Source organism: Lissotriton helveticus, chromosome 2_1 (assembly GCF_964261635.1).
Source record: "Lissotriton helveticus chromosome 2_1, aLisHel1.1, whole genome shotgun sequence".
Lineage (NCBI taxonomy): Eukaryota > Metazoa > Chordata > Amphibia > Caudata > Salamandridae > Lissotriton > Lissotriton helveticus.
The window spans coordinates 1,353,627,670-1,353,642,334 of NC_136059.1; the positions used below are offsets into that span (position 1 = coordinate 1,353,627,670).

General features: G+C 44.2%; 1 protein-coding gene across 1 annotated transcript in view; it reads right to left on the reverse strand.

Moving 5' to 3' along the window:
• Positions 1 to 7,217: 7,217 nt before the first annotated feature.
• The window catches only part of CDS1 (CDP-diacylglycerol synthase 1), a 762,211-nt gene continuing 754,763 nt past the window's right edge, over positions 7,218 to 14,665 (reverse strand). Inside the window, exon 13 of the mRNA XM_078676295.1 lies at positions 7,218 to 9,142. Coding sequence (XP_078532421.1) covers positions 9,013 to 9,142 — 130 coding nt within the window. The 3' untranslated portion in view covers positions 7,218 to 9,012. The remainder of the gene's footprint in view (positions 9,143 to 14,665) is intronic.

Consider the following 14,665-nt stretch of genomic DNA (forward strand, 5'->3'; position numbering starts at 1 on the left):
ATATAATTTACTGTAGTGGATGTGAATGGTCTATAAAAGTACCCTAAAGGTAAAGCTTTAATAGTCCCCCGTGAAGAATGCAGTCTATACATACGTTATAAGAGGAACTTAACGAGACCGGGATTTCTAACATTTACAGCAGCACAATCTCCTGAGGTTTCCTTTCCATAGACCCTTTCTAGCAGCCTAAAAAAAAAATTCTGAAGATGAACCTTCGGACCACCTTGCAATGGATTCGAGCCAAAAATAGCCATATTTTTTAAAGCAATAAAATCTGCTTTTTGGCTGTTGGTAACGTTGAATTTATTTCAAAATTAATGTATACGGTGTGCAGTCTGGGGGAAGTCATTCTTGGTCTTGATTAAAGACCTTCTTTCTTGATCTGGTTGAAATTAACTCTTTTGAGATTAGACAGTTCTGTCCATGAGTCAATATGGCAGGAATAATTGGATTTAGGTTCTGCTTGTTGAGAATCTCCCCCTTAACTGCCGGGCCTTTTCCCTACTAGTGCTGACCCCTTTTTTTGGCTATTTGAGGTAGTTTTTGCTAAGGCCTCCATAACTTTTTTGTCCACTTGAGGTATGCATGCCAGATTTGTGTACTTTTTTTCCCTAATATCTGAATTAATACACGTGCGTGAGCCTTATAATAGTTATAATCCCTGGAAAAAAAAACATCATCAACCCACCGGCCACCCGACCACGAACGGAACAACGAGGAACATTCAGGGAATAAAGAGCAGTTTACCCGGAAAGGATCCACAACGGCCCGGCGCGACGACTTCTCCTCGCCGGACGCCAATGGTCACTGAGGATCTCAATGGCAAGTAGGATCTCTTCACATCGCCTGCAAGCGGACCGCTGCCCGCCTGAACTCGGTCCCCACCAGGAGAAGACGACTGCATTGTTGGATGCTTCTGCCCACATATGCCCGCTCGGGACTGCGCTCCATAGCCCGCCATCAGGACAGGAGCGATGCCCAGCTAACGGAGATTGGGCACTGCATGCTGAGGGACGTGCCGTCGGACTACTGCTGGGAGCGCCCTGAGCTCCTGTGGGACACGATCCGCGAGCCTCTGCTAGATCTGGGGAAGACGGAGCAGAATCACTGGGGGACCGGGATCTTGATCGGAGGTCCCGCGGGACTATAACTTCCCTCACGCCGTCTCGACCTGCTATATCACTCCCTGCTGGTGAGTGAATAGATAGATAAGGCGACAGTACCGTAATTATACAGCGGGGATAAATTGGTAAAGCAGCAAACTGGGAAGGCAGGACCCGCCCCGCCTGACTCTAAAATGGAGGACGCCGTGGACAAATGATGTCGGAATAATAACAATTTTCTAATCGAGGGTCTGTTGCGGACCTTCTCCCCTCTCCTGATGCTGAGAAAATCCTTACCTCGGGACAGGGCATATTTGATAATTGAAAAAAAAGGGGGTCTATAATTGAATTGGTGAAAGCAGCAAACTGGGAAGGCAGGACCCGCCCCGCCTGACTCTAAAATGGCGGCCACCCCGAACAATTGATTTTGGAATCATAACAATTTTCTAATCGAGGTCTGTTGCAGACCCTCTCCCCTCCCCTGCTGCTGAGAAAATCATTACCTAGGGAAAGGAGCATAAGTGCAAAAAAGGGATCTACAATTGAATTGAACACAGCAAGCTGATCACAGGACCCCGCCCCGCCTGACCCTAAAATGGCGGCCGCCGCAGACGTCCCGACAGGAATATAAATACAATTAAGCACAACAAGCTGGGAAAACAGGTCCCACCCCACCTGAACCTAAAAATGGCGGCCTGATCGAAATATAACAACAACTTTGCCAATACACAAACTAAGAGGATTGTACTATTTTGGATTCTAGGCTGGAGATAAGAAGAGAAAATGGGTACTTGAAATAATTATACAGAGAAGAAAAACAAATATAGACTAGACAAGGGGAAAGAGAAGTAAACAAATATAGGTAGACAAGGGGAACTCATAAAGGATCACAACATTAGATACAAGATGAAAAGAAAAACAACAGCGGAACGTCATCTAAAAGAGCGCACACCACTTATGAGAGACCTTAACACCATTGTAAGTGACATCCACTAGCAAAGATGGCCAACAACTTAGAATTGGTAGGCATAAATGCACATGTCATAAAATATCCAACCTACCTATCCAAGACCGCAGTTAAAAAATACAAACACAATCTACTGAGGAAAAACCCGGACACATTGATCTCTGACCCCTCCTTTAACCCAGACAAAGGCATGATCATAAACGACCTGATATTTTTCACGAGAAGAACGGCTAAATGGCGCACGGTCATTACAGAGATGCTCAACATAAAAACTGTTAGCAATATCCCACATGGCACAAAACTATTGATCATACCGTCACCAAGACTCAGAGCAGACCTTTGCATAACTTTGTACAAGAACAGAATAGTGCTTATACAAGCAGCCAATAACGATTTAAAAACATATTTTCAACCTTAAAAGAATGTGTAGAGAACCCAAAGAATCAACAACATCGGGCTGCACAAGTGGACATCCTAGACATCACCTACTCTACCACCACAGGCATCATATTACCTAGAGAACCGCAGGATCAACAGCACAAAACACCACTAGGAGACACAGACATCATACTACCGAGAGAACCTCAGCATCCTCAACAATCAATGCCACTAGGAGACACAACGGAGACAGAAGACAGTCTGGATGGAGAGGATACAGAAAGCATAGAAACACCTATATTATGTGATAGTACCGCCCCAGCACAAATACAGAGGGAAGAATCATCGTTGCTAGCCCAGGAGGTGGATCCACAACGATCAACGACACTAGAAGAGAGGACAGTTTGGATGAAGAGGTTACAGAGAGAACAGAAAAACCCATATTTTTTGTTAATACCGCCCCGGAGCACGCACAGAGGGAAGAATCAACGCTGCTCTCCCATGAGATGACTTCTCCTACTAGTAGACCACTCAGTAAGAATCTAGGAATAAGTGATATGGAAGATGCCACCCCTCCATTAACCTCCCCTGATATGGAAGATGCCACCCCTCCATCAACCTCCCCTTGTACAACACAAATGTCAGATAGGACAACACGAAACACCAGTCACCCAAAAGTGGCAGAAAGATCACACGACACAGATGGTGCATCACACATCGCACATAATGAAGGCGCTTTCAACAGAACTAAGGACACAAAGAAAAGGAATTCGGGACAAAGAACAGACCCTAAACAATGGCTCACAAACAGTGAATACTGAAATGAAAGGATGAACACCTCTAATACATCACCTCAGACCTGGAGAGATATCAAAGGGCTACAGGCACAATTGACAATATGTCACAGGACATCCTAAGCACACTGAAAACAATGGAAAATATTCTGGAAATCACTGTAAGCATGCACTCCAAAGTCGAACACATCCAAGAATTAATGCATGATTCTCAAGAAAAGAGGAGGGAGATAGCCATGCCATCACCAAATAGGCACAATCGAATAAAAGAAGGGTATTTCACATGGTAATACAGTTAAACAGCACTGTTTTGTGCTCCTGTAAATTTGTTTAATCATGCTTCAAGTGACTGCAACTTGACCGTGTGGAGCCATCACTGTACTTTTCTTTGTCACTATGCGTCGTTCATGCTGTTCACCTTAGCACTTGCACTTTTACCAACTGTATATATCACCTCTCACCAAGTGCCCTCGGGTTGTCACATGATTTGCTCTGTACAGTGCTGTTTAACTGTATTACCATGTGAAATACCCTTCTTTTATTCGGTTAATAATAAGCCTCTCAAAACTTTTCTGAGACTCCTTGTTTCTTCTTGATGTAATGCTGATTGTATGCACTGTTCAAACTGACTTTTATTGATACCTGTTGGGAATTGTCTTTACTCTTACCAATACACCCAATCATAAGCAAAATTATACGATCGCAAAAAGAACAGTCAGCTAGCACATAATAATACCTAGTGCATGGACAACACATTCCTGGCAATTAATTGAAGGCCAGAGTATGTATTCAACAGAAATATACACTTCATGTATCCAACATCAGTATACCCATCCAACATGGAACGTACAGTGCTTCAATGTGGCAATATGTTAGTTGATGAACTATCCACAAATTCATGATGTATAGCTACTGCATTCTTAATAATTGATTACAGGAGAGAACTGGAATTTTAAACATCACAGTAATATAAAGTGTAATAATAAAAGCGAAACAGGAACCAAAAACTAATCACATGGCCCTAAATAAATTAGTTCTCAACAATTATGGACAAAATGATACCATACGATATTGATCATATAAATCAAGTGAGCATATTTTAGGAATGCGGGCGCAGTGTACATGGAATAATAATAGAGATGTGACCCAAGTGACACCGTGAACAAAATAAAAGTGAAGATAAAAAATATATAGATTATCATTGTGTGTGTGTGTATGCATCTACTCAACAAAAATGTGTGGGCGGACAGGTACAGTACGCTCGAGATCATCTGAATATAATGATCCCGTGTCCATATTGCGATTGCTGATATATGGTACTCATACTCTCAGTTAGAAGGATCAAGGTGGGGCACGTGCCCACAGACCTGCTACATATGATTGAAATCTAAAGTAGTCCACCTGTCGTAGAACAGAAGAACATACATCACACAATGAAAGAAAATTGTATTATTAAACGTGCACCCTTATTTTACTGCAATAGAATATTAATCAGGATAAAGAAACATCTAAGAAACATAGAAATTACAAACAATAGCTGGAAGCAGGGGAGAACTAAGGGATACTACTATACCCCTATGTGTGTTAATAGTTTCTCTTCTCTATTTAAACCGAAGGGCATTCTGGTATTGAGGTTGATAATGTACCGGGATTCAAGAAACCGCAGTTGTTTTTCTCGGTCACCGCCTCTGATGTGTTTGTAGACTCTGTCAAGCCCTACATATGTAAGCAATTTGTTGTTGTTTCTATGGACATTATAAAAATGTCTGGCTACAGGGTAATTCAAATCCAGATTTGTTATGGTCCTTAGGTGTTTGAGTATCCGTTTTGTTAAAGGCAATTTGGTACTCCCTTTATAACGGAGACCACATGGACACTAACGCATAGACTACATGGTCAGTCATGCATGTGATGAACTTTGAGATAGTTTTTTCTGTACAACTAAAAGTTCTGTAGGTTTTACGGTTGACACTATTCTTGCAAGCCTTACAAGCATGACATTTGTGAAACCCTTTATTGGATTGCAACCAAGTGGTAGTGGATTCAGTTTGGTAATAACTCCTTACTAACTTGTCCCGAAGTGAACTGGGTCTCCTGTACGTTACAGTAGGGCAATTGCCCGTACATTTTCCAATAATGGGGTCAGCCTGTATAAGACCCCAATGTTTTCTCAAGACCGATTTAACTTTGCCTGATTGATTACTGTAAGCCATGATCATTCTCGTACATTGGGTACGCTTTTCTTTGGGGGGGGTGTTCTACCCTTGTTGAACAACACCTCTTCATGTTTAACATCTTTCAATTTGATTGTTGCCTGTGACAGGATTTTATCAGAGTATCCCCTTCCTCCAAACCTTTTTAACATTGTATCACGTTCTTCACTGTACCCACAGTCAGTGCTACAATTCCTGTGAGTCCGCAGGAGCTTGCCATAAGGGATACTGTTGAGGAGAGAAGTGGGATGAGGACTACATGCGTGTACATTGTTGTTACCAGCAGTTTCTTTCCTGAATAAGTTGGTTATGAGTTTGTTATCCTGCACTCTAACACGTATGTCTAAGAAATCACATGTAGTTTGACTTATTTTATGTGTGAAACTGAGATAAGGATTGTTGCATGACAAAGACTCAATAAACCTCAAGGCCTCTTCTTTCTCGCAATCCCTGATGATAAAGAGGTCGTCAATATATCTTAACCATAATGATGTGATTGGTAAAGTCAACATCAGCATCCGTCCATATCAAGTCCTCCTCCCACCAGCCCAGGAACAAGTTCGCCAGGCTGTGGGCAAAACAGCTGCCCATGGCAGAGCCTGACTTTTGACAATATAACATCTTGTCAAACAGGAAAATAATTTAATTCAAACAATATGTCATCATCAGTTTCAACATTACAGTGTGAACAAACAAGTTAATTGGCCTTCTCCCTAGATAGTATAGGCAGGCCTCCACCCCTTGATTCTGACTGATACAGGTATAGAGTGAACAAACGTCCAATGTTATCAATAGGTAATTATTTTCCCAATCGATTTCATGGATGCTTTTAAGGAAATCAGTACTATCTTGATAGTATGATCTGAGGTCCTTTTTTCATGCAGTTATATGCCGATCTGGCCTGTTATTCACTGAATGTTTAAATTCCCACAATAACAATTTTAAGGCTCACACGTATATTAATTCATGCTTTGTGTTTACCAATACGCATTGTATATCATATGATTTTTTCCATTTTCATTGTTTGCGTATGCTGCATTTAATAGTGTCCATGACGAGTGTTTGGTAAACTCGACAAAGGCCGTTCCGGTTGAAACGCGTTGTTCTTGCTCTAATAAATTTACCAGTGGTTGAATTGGTGTGCCGCCTCCATCCCAACTGGGATTTGGACCTTATCGAGATATATATATATATCCTGTGTGATCAAGACAGCTTGCTGTCGAAACGCGTTACCTTGCCGAAATAAACTCTTGTTATCCTGAGTGCGAGTCCTTCTCTCTTTCAAGCGCAGTAGAGTTTGTGTGTTATATATATATATACACACACACATGTATATATGTATATGTATGTGTGTAGATCCCTCATTTTCCCAAAGAAACTTAGGGGCATGTTTACAAGGTGCTTGCACAACTGGAACTTGTCATTTTTTAACATTCCGGTGGCAGAATGCCCTGCACCATATTTACAAAGCGGTGTTAAGCTACTTTGCATGGCTTTACACCTCTTTGTAAATACGGTACCCTTTCACGCAGGTATCTACGTGACAGGGGAGTGCAAAGGTGAGGCTGTGGACGTTCCACTGCAACCCCTGCCAAGTTAGTTTTTGGAGTAATCACATATATTCACATATATTCTTATGTACGCTATGGTTGCATAATGTGGAAATACTTATCAGCTTTCAATCTGCAAGTGCTGTGCATGGCGTTTTTCACCAAATTATGTTTCTTTTAGGCACATAAAAGCAAGTAACAAAAGAACATACAAAATTACATTTTTATTTTGAGAAAAACCAAAACAATTTATTGTTTTGCTGCTAATTAAACACTCTAAACCGTCATATATAGCAATGAGCTTCCATGTACTACTTACACTTTATAGTTCTAACAACTGTACTTCACAGCAGAAAATGTTTTGCCTGGAAAGCAAAACAATTCCTGGGCGTGCAAACCTATATTTAAAACACTGTTGTGCTATATATTTATTGCATTTCTATGACACATGTACAGTTTTATCCCTTTATACAGTATAGTGCATTCAGTCATTTTACAGATTATGTACAAAGTGGCAGGCCCAAACTGAACTCTTCATTTTGAGACCAAAAAATATAGCATATGCTTTCTCAGATTCTACTCTGACATAAACACAAGGTAAATAAATATACAACTCAAGGCATAAAACTTACTAAAAAGATTCCTATTTATTGCCCAAGTGTTTCAAGAGAAGTGTCTGCCAGCAAAGTTCGGTTTCACCAACTTGCTTAAACCGTATGCAGGAAAAATAAATATAGCTCTTAGTGCATCAACAGTCATCATTAGACAATTTACATTGCTTAGCTGGAAGTATATCAAGATATGATAGCCAGTAAGGCAAAGATAATTTTGGGGTATGCCGGTAAAAGAACCACTAGAGTTTGTGCTTTAGAAGAGTGTACATTCAAATCACTGTCTTGGTTGTGCTGTATAACTTAACCACAAACGAAGAACAGGTGGTTAATGGCATTTTTGATTAAAATGAAGGAATGTGGTGCATCGCATTACAAACTGTAACTGGTCTACAATTCATTATGGGAGTGGCTCCTCAAACACATTCTGGGTTAAGGCGGGTAAGCAACCACTCACGCAGATCGATTTTCAACTATTATCGCTACATTACAGATGGCGACTTAAAGTATTTGTTAACATACGAACTACCTTTTATAAGGCATGTAGGATCACAAAAGAAACTCAGAATTGTAGAGCCCCCACGTTCCCTGAAATCTAAGTAACCCCCATACCATCCACACTAGAGTGAGATGACCCCACTGCTTGTATGCTAGTGTGCTGTGCCCTTTTAAGTTCCATCTTTAGTCTTATTGCTAAAAAGATACAAAATACAATTGTCGTCCTCATCAGAGTGATGGATTCTCGTTTGGACAACTGTGTTAAGTTTGTAAAATTCTGCAAAAAAAAAAATAGAATCAAATGTCTAGGACATTATCAACAGCACTGTTAAAGGCAGTATTGTCTAAAACCGCATACTATTTTAAATTATATTTCATCCATAAATTTCCAATAAAAACATAATTAACAGATCACATACTATCTGTAATAATTTTAATTCAAATCGATATAAAATTATTAAAATACATTGCGTGAAAACATTGCATAGAAAACGATAGCACTGTCCAGCATAGTAAAATGGCTACATGGGCCAAGCCAATGTAATTCCATTATTAGCCCCACCCTCTCGCCACGCTAAATGTTCATACAGTGTATGAAACCACAAATAACAGAATATGTACAGCTTATGTCGAAGTTTCTTGCAGGAAAAAGTAAGTTGGAGATTGTGAAAGAAAACTTAATAACAACGGCTTACAAATTAAAACAAATGTGTACTTGAAAGTGATCTGATGGCCCTAGCACACAACAGTCTGCATCTCAGGAAGAGCATTCACAGTTATTCCGGGAGGGGAACGTCGTTGCAGTAAAAGAAGCCTTGTGTGCGTGCAAAACTGCTGCTAGATCGGCCCAGTTTCACAATCTACGTCAGTGCTTTTATTGGAGAGTCGCCACAGAGTCCTACTGTGGCATCACAGCAGGAAGGATCCCCTTTTCTAGCAGGTGCGCTTTAAAGGTTTTGAAAATATTCAGTTGCTGTTCGGGTTGCAGCGCCAAAAGCTGTTGTAGCACTTTGCTCGGATTTGGTCCCCTGGTAAAGGAAACATATATTATTTTATTTTTACGTTTTGGTTAAATGACATAACATTGCTAAAAAAAAGTTAAACTTCTCAAACATTTTACACAAGTTTTTGACAAAATTCTGGAAAAAATACCACAGAACGCATTATCAAAACAACTATTTAGGAAGAAATGGTTCCGAAGTCCAAACGGTTGTGAAACGAGGGTACTTTGTTATCAAGCGGCCACTGACACAAACAGATGGTTAGCGTTGCCAAACTATCATGTAAAACCCCTCAGAAGTATTTCACCGTGAATTATATATAGCCAGTAGAAAAAAGTATACAGTTTTATTTTTTTACCAGTGCGGGGTTGACATTTGATCCAGCTGCCACCAGACACTACCTCCCCTTTATCTCACATTTTCAGGTTCTTTTCACTCCTGCTTTCTTCCTTTGTCCCACTTTTTTGTCCACTTAAGGTATGCATGCCAAATTCGAGTGCTTTTTTTTCAAACATCCTGGGGATTCTAAAGGTACCCAGGGTTTGTGGATTCCCCTGGAGGAGACCAAGAAAATAGCCACAATATAGCAATATTTTGAGTTTTTTGCCAAAAATAGGAAAAAAGTGCTTTGAATAAAAAATGTGTTTTTTTTCTTCTAAAAATGGCCTATCATTTAAAAAAGTAAGCAGCAGTATCACGGAACCCACAGAGAACTACAAAAGCCTGGAAAGAGGGAGAGCTACAGGAGCCCAGATAACACCCCAATGCAAAACTTCTATGATTCAGCATCTGTATTCACGGATTTATGTCCCACTTAATGGGGACCATGAGCCTGCTGCTTACTTTTAACAAGCATTTGCAATGTAAATGGTCTCGCATTTGCGAGAGTTTTACGCTATTGGCATTTTTTTATTTTTTTTTTGGTTAAAAACTTTTATTGAGTAATCACATAAAATTACAGAGATGGGCCCACAACCACACGGGCTGGCCGCTAAGTCGCATAGTACGACACATGAAAGAAACAATCTTTTCCTAGGTCAGGCCAAATCGTAGAACGAAATTGCTACAGACATAGAACAGGATACAACAATTTTCTATATAAAACATAAAAATAACCAACACAAACATAAGGCGAGTGCAATAATCGAGTCAGCCCAAATAGCAGAGGGGGAGGTCACGAAACAGGAGAACAAAAACACATCAATGAGAGTCGGGAAGGCCGTGAGGGGGGGGGAAGCAGGGAGGACAGGAAAATCCTAGAACAGAGCGAAAAATTTCGGGAACGTCAGCCTAGGGAGACAGGGTAACATCGGAGGTGGCAACCATGGGAGGGGTACAAATTTCTCCACGGTATGCATTCCATTGACCCCAAATTTTCGTCCACGCCCCCGGCCTGCCCCTAGCCACGTAGACTGTCTTCTCACGGAACATGGACCAGTCCATGTTGTCCTCCCACACTGAAACATCAGGAGGCCGGGATGAGCCCCAGAGTTGCGCAATGTCACGCTTCGCGACCATGTAACCCAGGGTCGCCCATCTAGTCTGGGCCACAGAATAATCGGAGGGTTCCCATACATTCAGCAGACATCGACGGGCCTCAGGCCGCAGGTCAACACCAGTCACCACAGTCATCAACTCAAGCACATCCACCCCCAATAAGCTGCCACCACAGGACACTCCCAAAGTATGTGCATAAAGGTAGCGCTCATCCCACAGCCACGCTTACACAAGCCATCCGGGGAAAAACCCATCACGACCAGACGCGGACCAGTCACATACACCCGGTGGAGGATCTTAAGTTGCACCAAACGAAGACGGGCGGGAATGGCGACCTCCTTCGGGGAGGAGAGTGCCGACTGCCAGTCCTCGTCATCTAATTCCAATCCATCACCTACCCACATCTCTCGGAGTCGGACCAACAAATCAGCGCGATTATGAATCAGCTTCTTGTAGATGAGAGAGATGGTGCTGTCGGGCAAGTGTCCATCTAGTATACGATCTTCAAGGGGGGAAGACTCGGGCAGGGCCACATCAGGAGTCAGAACCGAGGCCAATGCATGTCGGACTTGCAGATACCGGAAAAACTCTCTATCACTCAAGTCGTATTCTGCCTTAAGGGCCTGGAATGACTTCACGCGACCATTCACACAAACGTCACCCACTCTACAAATCCCAATCACATCCCAGCGGTCAAAGCCCTTAGAAGACCAGAGACATCCCAAGCGTTCAGAAGCATAAAGCGGAGTCGCCAGCGTCAGCCGATTCTCCCATCCCAAACTCACATTCGCTGCGCGCCACACGGTGACCGCTGCCCTGGTCGGGCCCACAAGATGGCGCCCGGCCGATCTGGAGTATAGCGCTCTATTAAAGTCCCCTCCCGGCAACTGGAGCTTATCCATCTCAAACGCCGGATCGCGACCCGGCGAGTACATCGCATGGTTAATGGCCGATAGCTGGGCTGCCCAGTAGTACCTCTTGATGTCGGGGAGTGCCATGCCCCCGTCGTACCAAGGGATAGTAAGTTTCGCAAGGGCTATACGTGGACGCCCATCCCAAATCAATTGTCTTTGCAGACTCTCGATTTCTCTGAAATAAGTAGCAGGAACATCGTCAAAAGAGTTCTGAAGGGCGTAGAGGAACCGCGGCAAAGACATCATTTTAAAAAGAGCAGCCCTACCCAGAGGAGACAGGGGCAGCTTACGCCAACGGGCCACATCCAGTCGCAATCTAAGAAGCGGGGGGAGGAGATTACGCTCAAACCGGAGGGAGGAATCTCGGGTAATAAAAATCCCTAAATACTTGAAGCCAGACTGTACCACCTGGATAGGGAATCTGGCCGGCAATGAGGGCAAAACACCCGAGAGAACATACACACAGGACTTAGCCCAATTAATAACAAGGCCCGAGTTAGCACCGAACGAAGTAAGAACATCAAATAAGACGTTCAAAGATTTACGCGGGGATGTCAAATAAAGAAGAATGTCGTCCGCGTAAAGAGAGACGCGGTCTTCAAAGTCCGGTGACCAACGGATCCCTTTGAGAGAGGGTTCCCATCAAAGCCACGCAGCTAACGGTTCCAAGGCCAGTGCGAAAAGCAATGGAGACAGGGGGCAACCCTGACGGGTCCCTCTACCAAGGCTAAAGGGGACAGAAACTCTACCGTTCACCACCACTTGCGCTAAGGGTTCCACATACAACAACTTCACCCATCCAATAAATTCAGGTCCAAAACCAAATTTTTCGAGAGCTGCCCAAAGATAGGGCCACTCAACCGTGTCAAAAGCCATCGAGGCGTCTAACGAGGCCAAAATGGCCGGCTCCGTCAGAAGCCCCGCCCTCGCAACAGCGCCGTGAAGACGACGTAGGTTAAGAGCCGTGTTGCGATGCGGGATAAATCCGGACTGATCCGGATGAACCAAGTCGCTAATGACCGTCAGCAGGCGGGTTGCCAGGAGCTTAGCCAGGACCTTAGGCTCAACATTTAACAGGGAAATGGGCCTATAAGACGAACAAAGGTCCCGCGGTTTCCCGTCCTTGGGAATTACGACTATCGTGGCAAGACGCTGGTCATACGGGAGAATACCCCGCTCCCGGGACTCCAAAAACATGGCACGAAGATAGGGCGCTACCTTATCAGGGCGTAGCTTGTACAGCTCAATTGGCAACCCATTCGGGCCCAATGCCTTGCCCGAACGGAGCGAACGAATGGCAGTCGCTATTTCATCCGTAGTAAAAGGGGACTCCAACGAGACACGGTCCAGATCGGAAACACTGGGCAAAGCTATATCGCGCAACAAAAGGCGAGAGTCAGCCACATCTCGTCCAGACACAGGGGTATACACCACACGAAAATACTCAGCAAAACATTCAACTATTCCAACCGGGTCTGTCACTCCGACACCATTCGACGACTGTACCACAGGCACCACACGATTCGCTCTCTCTTTCTTATCCAACCATGCCAACAATTTACCCGCTTTGTCCCCCACATCATACAGACGACCCTGCTGTTCCCGGAACATCAGTCTAGCCGCATCTGTGACCAAGGATTTATAAGCAAATTGTTTCAGACCCAGGGCGTGGAGTTTAGCAGAGGTGATCTCAGACTCTAAGTCGGTCTCCCTCTCAGCAATCTCTATCTCAAGTTCCACCACCTCCCGATTTCTAGCCTTCTTGGATTCAGCAATTAGAGAAAGGGCCTGCCCACGAATCACTGTTTTAAAGGCCTCCCACAGGGATACCGCCGAGGAAACCGACCCCTCGTTGTCCAAAAAGTAAGCATCTAAAGACTTAGTCAAAAGGGTTCGGATCTCAGGGGAGGCAATATACCAGGGGTTAATTGGAGCCACTCGGCCCACCGCCTCCACTCCTAACTCAAAACAAAGCCAGAGCGGAGAATGATCGGAGATGCCCCGGGGGAGGTGTCTGATCTCACGCACCGCCGGCGTCTGCGCCGCGGGCATCAGGAAATAATCCAGTCTAGACAGACTCCCGTGGGCCCCCGAATGGAAAGTGTATTGAAGCTGGGTAGGATGCAGGAGCCTCCAGCAATCCACCAAACCAAACGTATCCAAAAACCCACCTAACCACTGTTGGGCCAAAGGAGTATCCCTAGGGGGGTAGCGATCTTGTAGACCGGAGATCACAGAATTAAAATCGCCTGCAAGAAAAAGAGTACTATCAGGAAGGTCCAACAACACACGGCCCAAATCGGCAAAGGTAGAAGTCTTTAGGCCGGGGGGCACATACACAGTAAACAAGGAGAGGGTACGACCTTCATAGCGACCCACGAGGACAGCATAACGCCCCCGATCATCAAGGATCACATCATCAATAGCTAGGGGGAGGGAAGCCCGAACAAGGATACCCACCCCCCTGGAACCCGTGGTAAACCCCGAATGTGCAGCAAGGCGATACCCCCACCTATTCATCGCACGACAAGTATTGCCCACCAAATGAGTTTCCTGCAAGAAAACAATATCGGGAGATAAACGGCGTAGACATTTTAACACCACACTCCGCTTAATGCGATCTCCCAGACCATTAACATTCCACGAAACAAGCCTCAACCCGCTACCCCCCATCCCACACAGCAACCCCGAAACCCCCCCGCAATGAGCATGACATAAAAAGGAGCAGAAGCCAGATTGATTCGCCTTGAAAACATAACACAAAAACATCGAACATCCCAACCACCCACCCCCCAACAATCAAGAAAACACCCCCCACCCTGCACCCCTGCAAAATGCTAAATAGCCACCCCAACATGCCGTGTGCCTGTCGCCCAAAAACCCCCATTCTACAAAAAGAACCCCGGAGGAGGAAAGGCTCCGGCCCACCCGCCACCCCGAGTAAGACAGATAATGAGGAGAATACACAAACAGCAGAGGCACTGAGGCATTAAATCCCTGAGGAGTTTACTCTATTAGAGGGCCCAGGCGTAGGCGGATTGTTCAGCTTTCCACACCACCCTCAGCACCACCCGGGTGGGCGGCGGACTCAGTCTCAGGAGATCGATCAGGCAGAGAGTCCATCCAGTCATTTACAGAA